The sequence below is a fragment of the Chelonia mydas genome, chromosome 16 (assembly GCF_015237465.2).
Source record: "Chelonia mydas isolate rCheMyd1 chromosome 16, rCheMyd1.pri.v2, whole genome shotgun sequence".
NCBI classification, from domain to species: domain Eukaryota; kingdom Metazoa; phylum Chordata; order Testudines; family Cheloniidae; genus Chelonia; species Chelonia mydas.
In genome coordinates, this window is record NC_057857.1 from 25323721 (window position 1) to 25344559 (window position 20839).

Here is a 20839-nt window from a genome sequence, read left to right on the forward strand (position 1 = left end):
CTGCTGCTTGGAAATATGCAATGGCACCTATAACTACAGAAGCAGAAAGATTGTTTAGCTTCTAAACAAACAAAGACTGGTCACTTTTTTGGGAGGAAGTAGATTGGAACCACCTCTCAGCTGCCCCGAGGCCTTGTGAACCCACTCAGTTTTTGTGCAGCTTAGCTCAACTCATCCACACAGATTTATTCTCCCGCCGCTAGAGACTGTCTTGCTAGAACAAGATAGAGAGGGTCTGGGGGAAGTTCTGCCAATGTCCATGCTGTACATAAATGGGATGTCAAACCAGCACTTTTTACCACCAAATAGTTCCCTAATGAAATGAGAATAAGTGTAAGAGCTATTTTTGCACAAGACCCATGTTTTTAACCTGTATTAGTGTAAAGTGAGGTTGGCCTGGGGTTTGTCCTATAATGAAGGCATTGCCAGGAGCAGATAGGAAGAGAGTAACCTGAGCAAACCACAGTAAAAAGAAAGAAGAGCATTAGTGCACTATGCTTTTAAGGATAGGGACTGTTTAAAGAAGCTTACTGTCAATAATTAGAGCCATAAAACCTTTTCTAGTCTTTTACTGGTTTACTGTAGCTCAAGTCTATATGGAAGAAAATCAAAACAACTTATTCAAGATAAGAAAAATTGGGGTTTTCAATCTTTGCAGTTTTGAGGAAATTAATCTGAAACAAATGTCCATTCTAAAGACAGGACTGTGCAATAGGGTCATTTAAGCTACTCACGTGATCCTTCTGACCTTTGTCCCAGTTCTGGTTTGTTGTAAAAGAAAGCTGAAACAAAAAAGATTAACTTTTTCATTCACTGGTGTATTCCTCATGAAAATGTTACTGTTATGCTGCTTGCAAAAGCAAATTGGCCTTAAAGTTAAGGCTGACAGTTTCCTTCCCAGACTAACATGCCAAGATGCCTTGTGATTAAATCAAATAGGAAATCTACATTGTTTCAGCCAGAGGCTGAATCATCGAAATTCAATTTACCTTACTCTGTAGCACATCACATAGTAATACTCCTGAGGGCATTCTGCACCAAAACAATTAAAAATTCTGTGCACAATATTTTAAAATTCTACACGTTTTATTTGTCACTAAATAAATGCAGAGGCTCCAGCATGACAATGGGGAGCACAGGCCACTAGGTGCACAGAGGAGGAAGATCACCCTGCAGCCCCCCCACGCCCAGGACACGGACTCAGCGGTGAGGCTGCACCCAACCCTGACACAGCACAAGGCCTGGGCCCTCCCAGAAACACCCTGGGGCTCTGCCCCTCTGCGCCAGGCACACCAGGTGTGGGCAGGCTTAACCAGTCAAGATCCAAGTGTGGGGGGCTCAGTGTGGCGGGATCCAGGTGTGGGGTGAGAGGATTCTGTGTGGGACAATCTGGGTGCAGGCAGCTCAGTGGGGGGTCTAGGTGTGGGGGGATCTGGATGCACAGGGGCTTGTTGGGAGGTTCCAGGTACAGGGGCAATGGGACTCTGCAGGGGTTTCCAGGTGAAGGTTGTTGGGGCTCAGCAGAGGGGTCTGGGTGTGGGGGGCTCAGTGGGGGAGTCTGGGTGCTGGGGGAGTGGGCTTGATGGAGTGGGATCTGGTGCAGCTAGTTGGTGGTCAGTGGTGTGGGGGTCTAGATGTGGGGCCTCAGAGTGGTGCAGGGGGTGCTGCATCAGGGTGGGGGTTTGAGTGCACTCAGTGGGAGGCGGTCTGGGTGAAGGGGTGGGGGTCTGGAGGTGGGGGGTCTGGCTGCAGGAGGGCTCCAGATGCAGGGGTTAAGGTTCAGTGGGGTGGGGTTCAGATATGGAGGGATAGGGGGGTTCTGGATGTACTGGGTGAGCTTTGCAGGGGTGTCTGGGTATGGGAGGTCCGGATGCACAGAGGTTGGGTAGATGGGGGAGCAGCTCCCCGTACAGTGACCCCTCCCGCCACAGCTGAGGAGTGATGGGGGCAGGCAGCAGGGGAGGATGCTGAGCTTTCTGCAGCTGGGGGAGGTTTCTGGGGGTGGGTCTGACACAGCCCCAGCCACTCTTTGCAGGGGAAGAGGAAGGTCCCATCCTCTCCTGTCTCCAGCCCAGCCGGGACTAGCAGCTGATCCTGGCTCAGGGTAGGAGCCACTGGCTGGGGTGTCCCTAGCCCCATCGTGATTGACCTCTCCGCCAGCTGCTCTGGGTGCCTGAAACGTTGTACCTGCGCTGCTAGGGAGTGGTGTGTGACTGCTCTTTCAGCTTCCTTTGCTTCCCTGTCAGAAAGTCATTTTTCTGTGGGGAAGCAAAGAAATCTGCGGGGGACATGAGTTCTGCACACGCACAGCAGTGCAGAATTCCCCCAGGAGTAACATAGGGCAAGTAACTCTGGCCTGTGTGAGACATCAACTACTTCATTAGGATTCTACAGAAGAAGGATGCTGGTGGCAGCAGGGTGTGATGGTCATAAAAGCATGACTGTGGGCTTATCTACACTGCATCAGTCCACACCAGAAGGGTGTAAATTCTACTGCGCACTAGTGTGTCACAAACTAACTGGCCGATGAGGACCTTGCTGGCATGCAGTAGAAGTTCTCTAGTGCATGTTAATGTAGTCATGTTTCAAACAGTACTAAGAATCTGCACGGTAGTCAACAGAAAGTCAGTATCACAACCAGGCTTGAGTAGTCAGACCTAGTGGTCATAGCCGGAGTCAAGCCAAGAGCTGGAACCGTAATCAGGAATCAAGCCAGAGATCGAAGCAGGAATCAGGAGTCAATCTAGGGGTTGGAGCCAGAATCAGAGGTCGGACCAGGAATCTGAGTCAGAGTTGCAAATCAAGCCAGGGGTCAGAGCCGGAGTCAGGAGTCTTGAGCCAGGGGTCAGAGCCAGGGCTAGAGTCAGATGCCAGGAGCAGGGATCAGGAACCAGGAACAGGACAATGAAGCAGGATCCAGGGACAAGTCAGAAAAGCAGGGCTTAGTAGTCAGGTGAGAAGGCAGGGTCTGATGTAGCAGCCAACCAGGAATTCACCCTGTTGCAGAGTCCACTTCTTGGGCCTCCTTTTGGTTTAAATAGTGCAGCCGAATCAATCAGTGAGCATGAGCCTGCCAGTCAGGACACCCGTGGGTGGTACCTCTGATGGGACCAGGGTTCCATTAGTCTCTCAGCCCCTAGCTACAAGCAGGGTACCAGGTGGCAGCCAGAATGCAAAGGCTGTCTGGGAACTGCAGACCCAGGTTTAAGACCTGTGGATCCCACAGGCACTTCCTTAAGTGATTTAGCCTATCCCCATAGTAGAAAGGAGATGGACAGGCTAGAAGTACTTTTGACCAAGAAGAACATGGGATTTTCACTAAACTTCTGAATTCTCCTTAACCAAGAGGTAAATGCAGGATTGAGAGAGAGCCCACTCTGCTTTATACTCAGCATTAGCAGATCAGTCATTGACAGATTACAGCAAAATCTGTTTCTGCACAGCTGAGGCTGCATTTCAGTCAGATGGCTATGCCAGGGTCAATGATAAGGTATGAGTGACATGAAGTGGACAGGGACCATTGATGTAAATGTCATCAAGCTAATATCACATGGCTCCAAACAGTGACACAGGACTAATATGTTCTCCATGTTACAAATTCTGTTGCTTGATAAAAAGACAGTGACTGTCATCTCTAATAGCTTTATTTTAATTTTAAAATGTTGGGGTAGAAATAATCCAAGGTCACTCTACAGACCTGACGTTATTCTGTCTTCCTGCAGTATTGAAGTTCTGTAGGAATAGCAGCAGCATGAAATTAAAACAAAAGGACACATTTAAACGATGTATATTTAAAATTACAGCAGCAGCAACCACCCATTCATCAGAACTACATAGTGACAGGAAGGAGCATGCAATCTATTTCTGAAGTCAGATTTTATCCTGATCTCTAAAGATTGGAACTTTCAGACCTAGCTTCAGTGATCAGTTTCCATAGTACTGTGTCAAAATTCTCTTAGTGATTCCAGGTTCTTGCCATTTTAATTTTCCTTGAGCTTTTCACTTATCTATATTCTTCCTTTTCTAGGAAGTAGTGAAAGTTCAGAATTTAGTGAGGAGCTGTCTTCAGGGCTTGAAAGGTGAGTTATAACTCAGTGTCTTCATTTTCCTCACTCGATACCACATAAAATCACTAAGGGGCTAATTGTTTTTAGGGGCTAAGAAACTGTTACAATTGCCAAAATAGGGATATTCCAGTAACAGGAAAAATTCTGAATCAGGAGATCCTTCTCAAATCATTGATAACTAATTCTTAGGAAGAGAAATGACAAACATTTTGAAGAAATGCATCATAAAAATATGTATTTTGGATTTCATAGAATCATAGAATATCAGGGTTGGAAGGGACCTCAGGAGGTCATCTAGTCCAACCCCCTGCTCAAAGCGGGACCGATCCCCAATTAAATCATCCCAGCCAGGGCTTTGTCAAGCCTGACCTTAAAAACTTCTAAGGAAGGAGATTCCACCACCTCCCTAGGTAACGCATTCCAGTGTTTCACAACCCTCCTAGTGAAAAAGTTTTTCCTAATATCCAACCTAAATCTCCCCCATTGCAACTTGAGACCATTACTCCTTGTTCTGTCATCAGCAACCACTGAGAACAGTCTAGAGCCATCCTCTTTGGAACCCCCCTTCAGTGGCAGAATCTGAACTTATAATTATAATTGTAATTTGACTACTATGTTGTTATCAAACTTAGGTTGTGTGGACCATGCTGTTGAAGGGTCTTTAATTTAGCAGAGAAAAGCAGAAGGAGATCCAATGGCTGGAAGGTGAAGCTAGGCAAATTCAAACTGGAAAAAGTGCAAATTTTTGACACTGTGAGGGCAATTAACCATTGGAACAACTTAGTTGATGCATATGGGGGCTTCTCCATTACCTGGAGTCTTTAAATCAGGTTTGAATATCTTTTTAAAACACTATGCTCTAACACAAGGAGATGTTATTGGGCTTGATGCAGGAACCATTTGGTGAAATTCTCTAGTCTGTGTGATATGGGAGGTAAAACTAGATGGTCACAGTGGTCTCTTCTAACTTTCACAAAAAAAGAAAAGGAGGACTTGTGGCAGCTTAGAGACTAACCAATTTATTTTTTGCGAATACAGACTAACATGGCTGTTCTTCTAACTTTGAAATCTGTGAAATCTATAGCTTTAGGCAAACTGGTCAACTGACCAAAATACAGTACGCTGAATTATCTGAATAGTGTAAATCCATAAAAAGGCTTTTCACAAGCCTCATCATACATTCCAATTCTGAGGTCTCATTCTTATGATTCCTTTTGATCATACTGAGGATGGGAAATGTTACAAATGGAGCTCATGCTGGCTGTATGTGTTACTAATGTGTCAACTGATTAATCAGAAACTCTGCTTTATTCTTTTCCTCTTCTACCCTTCCACTCCACTTCATGTGAACTATCTGAATAAAACAGTGTTTCAGGAAGGAGCAGCAGAGCATCTGCTTTGTCCTCATATCTTTGGGGGTCAATGGAGAGATTGCCTTATAGTTTGCAGGACTTGCTGGATTAAAAGCTTTAAAAATAGTATTATCAATAAACTTTACCATAAATAAAAAGAGACTAGTGCCAAATTCTATTTGTTTATGTGCCAGGCCAAATAATGCCAGAGTGTGTACAGTTTCCTGAATCCCCATGTCTAAACAATGCTCCAATAAATCTAATGCAACTAAATATGTATAATATTAAGACCACATCAGTTTTCAGAAGTATAAAAAGCTATATTTAAGGCACCCACTTAGATTCCCACATCAGACTGTTTTTATGACTCTAGATGGCAGGCAGTTGCTGAGGAATTTGGACCTTAGTATGTGAACTTTTCTGTAAACTACTGATGAAACCTATACCTGTATATTTTTATATTGAAAAGGGACATTTACTCTTATTTGCCGTCAGAGGGAATTATTTTCTGTAGAGTTACATGTGCTTCTGTTTACAGCATGACTCCCTTCTGTGAGGAAATAAATCTAAGGTGAATCCATATGTCTGAGAAAACCTGCTTTACAATCCAAACATTGGTTTATTTTGAATCTTAAACATGTTGAATCATCAGCTTGATACGCTAGACTCTACTTATTAGGCATCTCACACAAGGGTATCCCTTTTGAACTTGTATTGGTACAAACATAGATTAAACAGTGGGGTCAGGACAGGCACGGTAGCTTTTTTTTTTTTTTTTCAGAGTATGCATTAGCTATACACATACAATACAGTGCATGATCTGTTAAAGAACATTTATTATAGCCACAAACACCCACTGACTAAGTTTAGAACTGCTATACTTTATCACGTCAGTCCTTATAGGACTAAAGCTTCCTAAATACACATTAAAAATAGAGCATACACTTAATTCCTTTCCTTTATAATAGACTTAAGGATGTGCTATCTCTATCTCAATAAGAAAAAAAATCTAGGGAAAACACATCAGATAGTTAACAGAAGATAGGGAAATCACTTCCCTTGCCAAACAGCCCCTTCTGGGCTACAGCTACTTGGTTGTGCCATACTTAAAGGGTCAGTTCCAGACAGGCATGCAGGGAATAAAAATCCTGTAAGAGGGCAACCCTGCTCTGGGAAGAATTAGTAGAGCCCTGGAAGTCACTTAGGAAAATGTCCTGTGATAGGAACTGCTTTGGTGTTGTGCCTGTTATCAGCATATCATATGTATATCATTGAAATAATGAAACCCATTATATAGCATTTATGGGCAAATCCTAAATTCAGTGCCCAATGGGGAGAAAATGGCATTTCAAAAAACCCTAATTTGTTATTCTTTTTGCAATATCTTTATAACTGTTTTGTTTATTTTGTTTGTTTCCTGAATTCCTCATGTCAGTTTTCGTATTATGGCAAGAATATGAATCCAAAAGTCAAATTCCTAAATAATCTATTCCCAAAATGAACACTCAGAATAATCCTTCCTTGTTAGAGATAAAAAGTGGAGAGTAAGTCCAAGTAAAAGGAAATATCTCATTCTGAGCTGTGGAAAACAGATTCACAAACACATAGATTGTGAATTATTTTTTACCAGCAAATGCAAGCTGTGTGTGCAGTGTTCAACCTCAGCCTGGATCTTTCCCTATGTTTGTTCATTCACAAAGATTCGTATTCCATAAAAACATGTTGCACTTCTTACAGATGTCGAAAATACTTGTTTTTATTACAAACGTGAAAATTAAATCTTTTCCATTTCTGAGTAAATACAGATGCCTTGTAGTCTTACTTAGAGATTAGTATCATATGTCTCTCTCACTTTATTCCTTATATGTTTTGAATGGATGTTCACCACAGCATTTATGGTATTAGAAAAGAACTCATGTTTAAATTTACAAACAGGGGTCGGCTGTATGCCACGCTGGGGCCTAACTGGCGAGTACCAATTCGGAATTCTCCCAGAAGTCGAAGCTGTGTCTACAGGTACAATTAGGTGGTGGATCTGTTTCTCTCTGCATGCAGTGATGAATTCTCATTTGAGACTCTATATTTTCCTTAAGTAAACCAAATGCATCTTGTCTCCAAAAGTATCACTGGGTGAACAAACTAACTCATTGGGATTCTTTTTTCCTTCCATTTCTGCACAAAACGCCCCCTGAGCTAATATAAGCTGTATGTGCTTAGCCAGAGGAGAGAAGAATATTTCGATAGAGATTCAACCAATAAATACATCTGGCTTCCAAGCTTCAGAAGCTGATTGGTGTGGGCTTCTATGACATTTCATGACAAACATGCTTATGCAAGCTGGATGTTTTCTTGCTTAATTTGGGGGTTTAAATATATTAACTATGCAAAGAAAGTTAAAAGGATGGCTTCCTGTTCCTTCTGTATAATTTATTTCCTGAATTAAACTAGAAATACTCTTCACATATTGTCTGTTTAAGTCAGATAGAATATAGTGCATTGTACTGATTTTTGTACAACAAAGTCGTGTTAGCTTAGGCCATCAGTAAACTATGTGGAACATCTGCAAAGCAGCATCAACATACCCTCCCACAAATCTTATTCACCAGTATACCTCACAAGCATCATACAATGTGGAAGTAAGACTGGATTCCTGTCCCCTCTATGGAACTGCTAAGCAACTTTCTCCAGTTCCAGTGCACTGGGTGTGCACACACCTAAGTGGAATGCACAGCTGCATCTACTTGCACAAGAAACAGGTAAAATAATAGAAATAACAAAAAGATGAAATTTATTACTTCAGTGGAAGTAGGATCAAGCCCTAGACTTTTCAGGAAGCCAAATCATAGACTATCAGGGTTGGAAGGGACCTCAGGAAGTCATCTAGTCCAACCCCCTGCTCAAAGCAGGACCGATCCCCAATTAAATCATCCTAGCCAGGGCTTTGTCAAGCCTGACCTTAAAAACTTCTAAGGAAGGAGATTCCACCACCTCCCTAGGTAACGCATTCCAGTGTTTCACCACCCTCCTAGTGAGAAAGTTTTTCCTGATATCCAACCTAAATCTCCCCCACTGCAACTTGAGACCATTACTCCTTGTCCTGTCATCCGCTACCACTGAAAATAGTCTAGATCCATCCTCTTTGGAACCACCTTTCAGGTAGTTGAAAACAGCTATCAAATCCCCCCTCATTCTTCTCTTCTGCAGACTAAACAATCCCAGTTCCCTCAGCCTCTCCTCATAAGTCATGTGTTCCAGTCCCCTAATCATTTTTATTGCCCTCCGCTGGACTCTCTCCAATTTTTCCACATCCTTCTTGTAGTGTGGGGCCCAAAACTGGACACAGTACTCCAGATGAGGCCTCACCAATGTCGAATAGAGGGGAATGATCACGTCCCTCGATCTGCTGGCAATGCCCCTACTTATACACCCCAAAATGCCATTGGCCTTCTTGGCAACAAGGGCACACTGTTGACTCATATCTAGCTTCTCGTCCACTGTAACCCCTAGGTCCTTTTTCTGCAGAACTGCTGCCTAGCCATTCGGTCCCTAGTCTATAGCAGTGCATGGGATTCTTCCGTCCCAAGTGCAGGACTCTGCACTTGTCCTTGTTGAACCTCATCAGATTTCTTTTGGCCCAATCCTCCAATTTGTCTAGGTCCCTCTGTATCCTATCCCTGCCCTCCAGCGTATCTACCTCTCCTCCCAGTTTAGTGTCATCTGCAAACTGGCTGAGGGTGCAATCCACACCATCCTCCAGATCATTAATGAAGATATTGAACAAAACCGGCCCCAGGACCGACCCTTGGGGCACTCCGCTTCATACTTGCTGCCAGCTAGACATGGAGCCATTGATCACTACCCGTTGAGCCCGACAATCTAGCCAACTTTCTACCCACCTTATAGTGCATTCATCCAGCCCATACTTCTTTAACTTGCTGGCAAGAATACTGTGGGAGACCGTGTCAAAAGCTTTGCTAAAGTCAAGGAACAACACATCCACTGCTTTCCCTTCATCCACAGAACCAGTTATCTCGTCATAGAAGGCAATTAGATTAGTCAGGCATGACTTGCCTTTGGTGAATCCATGCTGACTGTTCCTGATCACTTTCCTCTCCTCTAAGTGCTTCAGAATTGATTCCTTGAGGACCTGCTCCATGATTTTTCCGGGGACTGAGGTGAGGCTGACTGGCCTGTAGTTCCCAGGATCCTCCTTCTTCCCTTTTTTAAAGATGGGCACTACATTAGCCTTTTTCCAGTCGTCCAGGACTTCCCCCGATCGCCATGAGTTTTCAAAGATAATGGCCAATGGCTCTGCAATCACATCCGCCAACTCCTTTAGCACTCTCGGATGCAACACATCCAGCCCCATGGACTTGTGCTCGTCCAGCTTTTCTAAATAGTCCCGAACCACTACTTTCTCCACAGAGGGCTGGTCACCTCCTCCCCATTCTGTGCTGCCCAGTGCAGTAGTCTGGGAGCTGACCTTGTTCGTGAAGACAGAGGCAAAAAAAGCATTGAGTACATTAGCTTTTTCCACATCCTCTGTCACTAGGTTGCCTCCCTCATTCAGTAAGGGGCCCACACTTTCCTTGACTTTCTTCTTGTTGCCAACATACCGGAAGAAACCCTTCTTGTTACTCTTAACATCTCTTGCTAGCTGCAACTCCAGATGTGATTTGGCCTTCGTGATTTCACTCCTGCATGCCCAAGCAATATTTTTATACTCATCCCTGGTCATTTGTCCAGTCTTCCACTTCTTGTAAGCTTCTTTTTTGTGTTTAAGATCAGCAAGGATTTCACTGTTAAGCCAAGCTGGTCACCTGCCATATTTACTATTCTTTCTACACATCGGGATGGTTTGTCCCTGTAACCTCAATAAGGATTCTTTAAAATACAGCCAGCTCTCCTGGACTCCTTTCCACCTCATGTTATTCTCCCAGGTGATCTTGCCCATCAGTTCCCTGAGGGAGTCAAAGTCTGCTTTTCTGAAGTCCAGGGTCCGTATTCTGCTGCTTTCCTTTTCTCCTTGTCAGGATCCTGAACTTGACCATTTCATGGTCACTGCCTCCCAGGTTCCCATCCACTTTTGCTTCCCCTACTATTCTTCCTGGTTTGTGAGCAGCAGGTCAAGAAAAGCTCCCCCCCCTAGTTGGCTCGTCTAGCACTTGCACCAGGAAATTGTCCCCTACGCTTTCCAAAAACTTTCTGGATTGTCTATGCACCGCTGTATTGCTCTCCCAGCAAATATCACGAAAATTAAAGTCACCCATGAGAACCAGGGGGTGCAATCTAGTAGCTTCTGCGAGTTGCTGGAAGAAAGCCTCATCCACCTCAACCCCCTGGTCCGGTGGTCTATAGCAGACTCCCACCACTACATCATTCTTGTTGCTCACACTTCTAAACTTAATCCAGAGACTCTCAGGTTTTTCTGCAGTTTCATACCGGAGCTCTGAGCAGTCATACTGCTCCCTTACATACAATGCAACTCCCCCACCTTTTCTGCCCTGCCTGTCCTTCCTGAACAGCTTATATACGTCCATGACAGTACTTCAGTCATGTGATTTATCCCACCAAGTCTCTGTTATTCCAATCACATCATAATTCCTTGACTTTGCCAGGACTTCCAGTTCTCCCTGCTTGTTTCCCAGGCTTTGTGCATTTGTGTATAGGCGCTTGAGATAACCCGCTGATCGCCCCTCTTTCTCAGTATGAGGCAGGAGCCCTCCCCTCTCACACGCTCCTGCTCGTGCTTCCTCCTGGTATCCCACTTCCCCACATACCTCAGGGCTTTGGTCTCCTTCCCCCGGTGAACCTAGTTTAAAGCCGTCCTCACTAGGTTAGCCAGCCTGCTTGTGAAGATGCTCTTCCCTCTCTTCATTAGGTGGAGCCTGTCTCTGCCTAGCACTCCTCCTTCTTGGAACACCATCCCATGGTCAAAGAATCCAAAGCCTTCTCTCCGACACCACCTGCGTAGCCATTCGTTGACTTCCACGATTCAACGGTCTCTACCCTGGCCTTTTCCTTCCACGGGGAGGATGGACGAGAACACCACTTGCACCTCAAACTCCTTTATCCTTCTTCCCAGAGCCACGTAGTCTGCAGTGATCCACTCAAGGTCATTCTTGGCAGTATCATTGGTGCCCACGTGGAGAAGCAGGAAGGGGTAGCGAGCCGAGGGCTTGATGAGTCTCGGCAGTCTCTCCGTCACATCGTGAATCTTAGCTCCTGGCAAGCAGCAGACTTCTCGATTTTCCCGGTCAGGGCGGCAGATAGATGACTCAGTCCCCCTGAGGAGAAAGTCCCCGACCACCACCACCCACCTCCTTCTCTTGGGAGCGGTGGTCATGGAACCCCCAACCCTAGGACAGTGCATCTCATGCCTTCCAACTGGCGGAGTCTCCTTCTGCTCCCTTCCCTCAGACGTATCATCTGGTCCACTCTGCACATTAGTACCTGTGGAGAGAACATGAAAACGGTTACTTACCTGTATCTACGTTGCTGGTACATGCACGTTCCCCTTTCTTCTTCTGGAGGTCACATGGTGCCAAATTTCTTCACCGGCCCCCTGTCCCTGCTGTGCAGCCTGCTCTGAATCTTCAGAACTTTGTGCCCGTAGAAGCATATCCTGACGTCTGTCCAGGAAATCTTCAGTTTCTCTTATGCAACGCAGGGTCGATACCTGTTGCTCCAGACCTTGAACCTTCTCTTCCAATATGGAGATCAGCTTGCACTTTGTACAGACAAAGTCGCTTCTGTCCTGTGGAAGAAAGACAAACATGGCACATCCAGTGCAGGTCACAACAGCTGAACACCCCCGCATCCATATTACCTTCCTTCTACGAGCTTCCTCAGGAGATGCAGTAACTACTCAGAGTAGCCGGCAAGATGTAAGCCTCAGTGGGCTCTCCCCAGGCGAACTCCCAGGCAAACTCCTGCTGTTAGCTGCTCTCTGTTCGCCGCTGCTCAGCTGGTTCCCCGCCACTCAGCTGGTTCGCTGCCGACTGGCTTTTGATACAGTCAGACTCACTTGAAACAAAGCACTCCCAATTCCCGCCCTTTTCAACCAACCAATCAAACACGCGGTCAAACTGTCCTCACAACAAACACTCAGATACAACACTCTGATCCTCACAACAAACACACACTCAGATACTCACCAACACAGATCCCAGGCAAACTCCTGCTGTTAGCTGCTCTGCTGTTCGCCGCCGCTCAGCTGGTTCGCTGCTGACTTATAGGCGAAGGAGAGACAAAATACAGATTTGCTCAAAGTTGTAGCCATGAGAATCATCCATTACATGTGAACCTCACCTGTACTCAAAGTTTTAACATGAAACTTCCTAAGTTTTGCTGAAAAGTTCCCTGATAGCAGGAAATGGAATTGTTGATATAATATGTAAATCTGACTACAGCCACCTGAGCTGGGCTAGTAAAATCTTGACAACCCTCTGTAACTGCAGGCAGGTAGCAGAGGGGATTGTGTTGATCCTGTGGCTAAAGATTAAAATACAAAATGAGGAAAGTGGTGATGACCTGTTTTAGAAATGCCCCAAGCGATCTCAGGATCACCATCTCTTAACTGCCCCAAGGCATAACCCATGGCATACAGTGTTTTAATGCTTAAATACAGGCAGAAATGATCTCTGATTGCCATTACAGGGACCCCTGGAGACAACTATTAATATAGCTGCTTTTGGAAAATATGTTGGGGCTTGTACATGTATGTTTGAGGTATCTGCTTCTGAAAACCACAGACTAATTCAAAGGTTCGTAGGAATCAGAGGTATACAAGAACTAATAAATCACTTCTAGTCCACCCCCCAAGGAGTAGGGAAGGACTGTTCACTACAGTACATCTTCTCATAATTTCTTTCTATCATTCCATTACAATGGTATATGAGTGCTTTGGCCAGTCTTGCTTTATTGGGGGCTTCCCCCACTTCCTTTCAGAGGCTCTCAGATACTACAGTGATGGGGGGGGGCAGGTTTTTTTGTCATATAAGTACCTAAAGAAGAGAGAGTTCTGGTGTCAAGCCAGTCCTCTTGCCAAGAAGACTTTGCATTCTAAATTTTCCTTTTCTTTCTTTTATTCCATTACATCTAGTTATACCCACTTATATCTCCTAAATAATTCCTGCTTTTGAAAATACATTCCCTGCATTGGCCAGGGTCTGAACTAGATTGCCTGCTGGGGGGTTTTCACTTCTGATTTCTTGGATTCTTTGATGCTGTAATGCACGTTGTTCAGTTGACTTTATGAGGCATTATCAGGTACATTTTCTTTCTTTGTGAAAATACACTTAATGTATGTGTTTCTTGGAACACTTGTTTATTTGTCCCACACAAGACAGCTTAATTTTTCCAAATAAGCATTGAGCCTCTCAGATCATTCAGTTGGTGAAACATTCTTAGAAGCTTTATAATAGAAATAAAAGATAGCCCTTGATAAGGATAGGGCCCCAGTCACAGAGGAGGAAAGGATGTTAAATGAGAACAGCAACTAGACTCTCCCCCAGGGGTGTGCAAACTAAGGCCCAGGGACCGCATCCGGCCCTTCAGACTTTTAATCTGGCCCTTGAGCTCCTGCCAAGGAGCGTGGTCAAGGGCTTGCCCCGCTCCGTGTGTGCCGTGACTCACTCGGCTCCTGGAAGCAGCAACATATCCCCCCTCTGGCTCCTACGCGTAGGGGAAGCCAGGGGGCTCTGCACGCTGCCCCTGCCCCAAGCGCCGCTCCCGCAGCTCCCATTGGCCAAGAACCACAGCCGATGGGAGCTGCAGGGGCAGCACCTGTGGACAGGGCAGCGCACAGAGCCGCCTGGCTGCGCCTCCGCGTAGGAGCTGGAGTGGGGACATGCCATTGCTTCCGGGAGCTGCTTGAGGTAAGCACCGCCTGGAGCCTGTACCCCGACCCCCTCCAGTGCCCCAACCCCCGTCCCAGCCCTGATCCCCCTCCCACCCTCCTGCACCCCAGAGCCTGCACTGCCAGCTGGAGCCCTCACCCGCAACCCACACCCCAACCCCCAGCCTGGACCCCCCTCCCCCACCCTGAATTCCTCATTTCTGGCTCCACCCCAGAGCCCTCACCCCCTTCCACACCCCAACCCCCAATTTTGTGAGCATTCATGGCCCGCCATACAATTTCCATACCCAGATGTGGCCCTCGGGCCAAAAAGTTTACCCCACCCCCACCCCGCTCTAACCTCATCGCTCCAGTTCCTGCACCATTATATCACCCCACTGAGAGGAAACAGAAGGCTGGTAAAAAAGGAAATCTGTGCAGAAATGAGATCCTTTCTGATCAATTTTGCATTTCCCTGTTTTGAGTACAAATTTTAACAAAGCAACACAAAGAAATCAATTACTTTACCTGCAACACCAGAGAAATATCTGTAAATATCCAGCAGAAAGTTTCCATGTACTTTAGATTTCTTTCTATGTAAATGTATTTGATATATTTAAATTAAACATAGAACAGAAAACCACCTATCCCATAGGCACCCTGAAAAATTATTAAGAACACAATCCAGAATATTTAAAAAAAAAAAGGCAAAACAGCAGCTGATCTCTGGCTTGCATCTGCAAAGTCACCATGACTCTGTGTAACCACAAGTAGTTCACTTGGACCAAGGCCAGAGTCCCGTGTAGGTGCTGCTTATAGATGTATTGTTTTCATCAACATGTATTTATATTCATAATCATATTATTGATTATAGACAAAAGGGTGCTTGTTCATAAATGAATGAGATTGTGCAATAAATGCCATATCACATACATAACCTTTTACTTGTGTGCATTAATCAGTATATGATTGATATACTTCTGGTAAACAGCATTGGCCTGGGTATATTTTTGGGTATTGAAATTTCAGTGTTATGATCACAAAATACTAGATAGATACTAGAGGCAGAAAATTCCTAACAGACCATCTCCTACCCACCCTTCTGTAAAAAGAATGTCCCTACTGAATATCTGAGTTTCTTATGTAGCCATGGAATTCCAGGAATTCCATCATCTTATTGTGTGACAAAAGGAACTCAATATTTTCAACATTATGCTTTAAGTAATTTTGCACTATTACTTAGTTTCTCTTCTCTCACGCCATTAGTCAATATGCTTTCATTAATGTCTTTTGATTTCTGAGGTCATTGCCATGAGCTATTGTGGGGCTTTTATGTTGCCACAATTCCAGACTTTGTATTTTTCCAGACTCCTGAATTATTTCTGCATTGCACTAGGATGAAACTCCAAATTATGTGTTTTCCCTCGAACTTCTGGAATGTTTTGTCCTCAATATTTATTCTGATTTTTAAGCCGTGGGAGCAAAGCATTCTGTTCATCCACTGACCTCTTCCCCAGCATCAAACATGTTTCCAATAGTCAGTGCTATTGCCTAACCTCTAGGAGCAATCCACAACATTTAGGAGTCACTTTTGGATGCACCAGGCTTAATTCTTCACTGCCTGCCATCTTGTGTTGCTAGTTGCACCTGTGCAAAGTGGGTATACATTGGTATCAAATCCTGTTTTAAAACTATTTTGCAAGACAGTGGAGTATATGGTCCATTGAGTAGTGCTTTGAATGCAGAGGGGACAAAAGCCAGACCGGGGAGATGGAAAGGAGTAGATTGGGACAAGGAATCTGGTGAGACTGGGACTGGAGTGCTGGAGAAAGAAACTGGGACTGGGACCGGGACCAGCTGGCAGGGAGACTGAGGCTGGGAGCCAGGAAAGGAGATTTGTATCTGGTAAGGAAAACTGGGAGGAGGGGACCTGGGAGTCAGTTGGCTGGTTGGGGGGAAATGCTGAGATTGGAGGAGAAGTAGGGGGAATGAGGGAGATTGGGACTGGATGAACAAAGAGACTGAGACTGGGAACTAGTGTGAGGAAGAACGAGACCAGGGGATAGCTCTGACCAAGGCTGAGATGCAGGGGAAGAACAGGGACTGGTTAGGCAAAGAGACTGGGACCCGGAGCCAGGGAGGGGAGCTGGGTCAGGGAGCTTGAAGGATATTGAGATTGGACAAAGAGGATAGGACTGGGAATCAGTGAGGCAGGGGGGAAACTGGATGAGGAGCCAGGAGTGGAGAACTAGGACTGGTTCTGTAGAGGCAACAGAAGTGACTGGGACTTGGACAGTGAGTCTAGAGGAGAAGATTAGGACTGGCTGGGCAAAGGGACTGGGATGAGAAGCCTGAGGAGTGGAGACTGGGACTGGAACCAGAACAAAGAGACATGGGTGGGTAAGAAACAGGACTAGGGCAGGGACAGGTTGGAGGGGATGAGGCAGAAGGGGGTCAAGTTTGGAAGGAACAGACAGAAGAGACTGTGGCCACTAGAATGCACTCCCTTCCAGAACCTGAACTGGAACCCAAGATTCCTGAGTCTCACCATTCTTCTGTCAGCAAATGTCTGTGAAACACACTGGGAAAGCGTCCCATGCCTCTCTGGTTCACATACAGGATGATGATCTATTATTGCTATCAGTTACTCACTAAGCTCAAGCAGCACAGGTCTGTGTTGTGGATCTAAATGTTCCAACTACACTGATGAACAATGGTGTCGATATGATGGAATTTCTGTTTTTTCCCATTTGCTTTTTCAAAAACCTAGGAAATTATACACACACACACACACGAACAAACCCTATGTTAAAAGAACATCATTGTGGTCGCAAAGTTAAGCACATGAAAAATGATCCAGAATTTCAACTAAGGTTATCTAATCCAACATATATAATGTATGGAAGGAAAAAGGATATACAAGTAACAGCCAGTTATTCTGTAATGATAAAATTATGAGAATTAATACCATCAAAGAACTAATGGGGATTATTAACATACCCATGCTGGTTTATTTGCTAGTAAAACATTATATCAAATCCCATGTAGGAAGCCCAAGTTGCAAGTGACCATTAATGAGGCTAGAAATATTAATTATGGTGAAGGCCACCTCAAAGGGCCTGATCTTTTTTTCATGATATAACAATTTACTGAGGATCTAAAAGATAAGATAACCTTTATGGGAAAATAGGAAAATAATCTAAAAACAGATGTCACTTTGGGGCAATGGGAAAATATATGGAGGAAGGCCAAAATTTCATCTATTTGGGTAGCCATTAAGGAAGATTACTGCAAAATATGTTATCAGTTGTACCTCATACCATTTAAGTGAAGTATAATATATATAAAGGATGGAGAGAAATAAGGACCTTTCTGTATATATGCTGTGAATGCCCTAAGATAATAGTATTTTTGGACAAAATAACAAAAAGAATTTTCAAGGTAACTGAAGTGAGGCCACCCACAAAACCCATAGTGAGTCTATTAGGTTACATTTTAAAAGAGGTTACTAACTTGGTGTAGGGCTCGTTGATAACACAATTACTGCTAGCAGCCAGCTGTGTGATAGCTCATTTTTGGAAAAAGATAGATACCCCATCCTTAGAGGCAAAGAGAAATAAATTATGGGAAATCCTTTCAATGAAAAAAATGATGGACAGCCTTATGTCAGGCTCAAGTAAATTTTATATTATGTATGGTTACCATTTTTGGAATCTGAACAAAATAAATACATCGATAATAAGAAGTTGACTAAACACAGATAGGACTTTTAAAGGTAGCAAATACAGGTTATGAATAGGAGTTGTTAATACTTGTATGGAAAGTTTATTTATGTTAATAATGACAAAATAAAACTTTTTTTAAATAGATGAGAAAATTCATGTGATTTGCCTGTTATGGGGGTATCACAAAGCAAAATCTTCTGTCTCTGGTTAAAAATCATCTTGTATTTGTTACTGGCAAATCTGGGTATGGACTGCAGATATGTAAATTGTGTGTAATCTACATACAAATCCATCATAGACTGTAAGCTTTGGGGGAACAGTGTCTTTCACTATTTTTTGAAGCACCAAGAACTCTGTCAACACATTACATAATAATAAGTGATAAGCATATTCAAACAATTATAAATGTCAATTGATTGTAATGTGGAGAAGGCAGCAGTGGGTATCTTAGTGGTCACTGCTTTTTCAGTTTGCTTAACAGTTACGCAGAGTAGAACTGTACATGTAGTGTGGTCAAATTTTTCCAGTGACAGATCATCTGCAGAAAGATTTTTAACATGCTTAATCCTATAGTTTGGCTTTTTTAATACAAACAGTTTCAAACATGTCACTAATCTATTTTGAATGTTCACAGACACCATTGCTGCTTTACACTTATGGTAAAATATATTTTTTCTTAAAACAGAGGCACTAGCTATTTGGGTTCTTAAAGATGCATTCTGCAAAAGTGAAGGCATGTCCTGGTGGCCTGATTTAATTCTGATTTCTGAAAGTACATTATTTCCATCAGATATTCCTCCTGTAGTTTCAATTGGATAATTTATTCTTCACTTTCTGTCATATAAACATATATAGGTTGCGTATGTGTGTAATTAGAAACTGTGCACAGTAAGAGAACTACCATGGGTCCTGGTTTTCTGGAATAAAGGTAATTATTTCTAGGCTTACCACTATGTAAATCAAACATAACTCAGTATAACATGGAGCACTACATTTCTCCAGTTTCCTGAAATCTACTAGAATTTTTCAGATAACCTGGTTATTTTGTTTAGGTATCTGAAACATACACACTACAGAGCCAAGTTTCGATGATTCTCTATATATGCAATAGCAAACACTGCATGGAAAACCTCTATAAAGAATAAATTTTATTAAGAGCATTATTTGTTCCTGTTTGTCTGCTCACCTAACTATGATAGTGTTTGTCACTTCAGCCCAGCAGGGGCCTGCAACTGCACATTAGGGAGCTCAACAGGAGTCATTACCATGGAAGGGCCTTTGAGAAGGAAGACATTACTAAAGGAAGGCAGAAAGCCTACAGTAAGTTGGACGTTTACTGTGATCCTAATTTGATAATGGCTGTTATTGTTTACATTGTTAGCTTCAGACTGAAGTGCAAAGCCGAACAGGGCAGGGCAGTTAATTCTGTTCCAGGAAACAGAACAATGTTTTGCTTCAAAATCACTTTCTATTAAAACATAAGACACAAAATGTTTCCTTTTCTCCCAGCATCTGCTCTGCATCAGTTCTTTCCCTGTGTGTTTGTAAGGGACACCACAGAGGTGGGATCAGAAGAGGAACTCTGTGTAGTATCAGCTTCTGTAAAGGCCTGTCAGCATCTATTTCTGTGGGATCCCTCTCCTCACATTCAGATCCCCCTCACATCAGTGGGAGGGCTTTGTGTCCTGTTGCAAGCAGGACACAAAGTCTGAATGGCTCTTCAGGAGGCACAGGTAGTACTGCAGAGGACCAGCTCTCTGCACAAAAATTATGCCATAGATTCACAGGATTCCCCCAGCCTCAGTCTCAGGCCCTCTTTGGGAAGGGAGAAAATGATGCAATGGAAATCCCATGGTTTACCTTTGATCCTCTTACAACTTTTTATTTGGAGCTTCATGGTTTAGTCTTAAGAGATTTGAAGAACTGTGGAAATAACCTTGTAATTAGAGCTGTGCAAAATTATGTGGCTGAAACTTAATTTAAACAAAAAATGTAGATTCAGATCACTAAATATTTTGTGAATTTGCATCAATTTCAGCACATTTTTTCAATAGATGAAAAAAATTGAAAATGTCCAAATAATTTATTTCAACACTTCCAGAACAAGATGTTTTGATTTTTTTGGCTAGATTCATAAAAGGGTGGTAGGGAAGAAAGAGGAGGGGTTGCATCCCTTATACCAGTTGTCCAGTAATTAGGGAATTCACCTTGGATATGGGAGACCACGGTTCAAGTCCCTGCTCCAGAGCAGGACCAACCTATTGGCTATTCTGGGGTGTACTCTAATATCAATCTCTTTTGTTGAAGGTGTTCCACTTTGTATAAATACAGTGAGTGAGAGTGACTCTATAACCTAGTGATTAGGGCACTCGTCGGGGAATGGGGGGTGTCACCCTGGTTCTAGTCCTTGCGCCAATTACTTTTTAATTATTTGTACAAAGTGAAACAGTTTCAACAGGAGAGAATGAGTAAGACCACAACTTCCTCCTCAATTTTGTGAACGGTGCCCAGGTTTCCTTGTGAATCTAGGTCTTCATTTCCTTTGTTTTTACTTAAAAAACAGATAAAAATCCCTAAAAGCAAACCAAAACATTTCTTTCGACCTGAAACAAATTTTTTTCTGACTTTTTGATTAGCCAAAAATTCTGAAAAATTACTTATAATCAATTATATTGACCAAATGTCAGAGGCAGGTATAAGGTATGCCCAGCAGAGGGCAGTACAATGCTCTGCACTGAAATGAAAAGCCCTGAGATTTCTAGAGGAGACATTAGGATAATGTGGATTTTCTTTGCTGTATCTTGCATTCTCATAGACAGCAACCAGAGCCTAGGGAGCTATACTGATTTACACCAG

The 20839-nt window shown here is 43.6% G+C and overlaps 2 protein-coding genes across 63 annotated transcripts in view; one reads left to right on the forward strand and one right to left on the reverse strand.

The window, feature by feature from the left end:
- Window positions 1-20839, forward strand: part of RALGPS1 (Ral GEF with PH domain and SH3 binding motif 1) — a 375247-nt gene that overhangs the window by 346410 nt on the left and 7998 nt on the right. For 14 of the 15 annotated variants that reach the window (XM_037879494.2, XM_037879497.2, XM_037879496.2 and 11 more), the window contains 3 exons: window positions 4028-4079; window positions 7355-7435; window positions 19198-19303. In XM_037879494.2, coding sequence (XP_037735422.1) covers window positions 4028-4079; window positions 7355-7435; window positions 19198-19303 — 239 coding nt within the window. The remainder of the gene's footprint in view (window positions 1-4027; window positions 4080-7354; window positions 7436-19197; window positions 19304-20839) is intronic. The other variant, XM_037879504.2, reaches the window with a different exon arrangement.
- LOC119563838 overlaps window positions 1-20839 on the reverse strand; it is a 57694-nt gene that overhangs the window by 21410 nt on the left and 15445 nt on the right. For 45 of the 48 annotated variants that reach the window (XR_005222516.1, XR_005222514.1, XR_005222511.1 and 42 more), the window contains exons 1-2: window positions 11904-12057; window positions 735-782 (exon numbers count right to left, since the gene is read on the reverse strand). The gene's annotated coding sequence lies outside the window, so the exon portion shown is untranslated. Of the gene's footprint in view, window positions 1-734; window positions 783-11199; window positions 11219-11903; window positions 12058-12576; window positions 12651-14786 lie in introns of those variants that run through there. The other 3 variants (XR_005222479.2, XM_037879511.2, XM_037879512.2) reach the window with 3 other exon arrangements.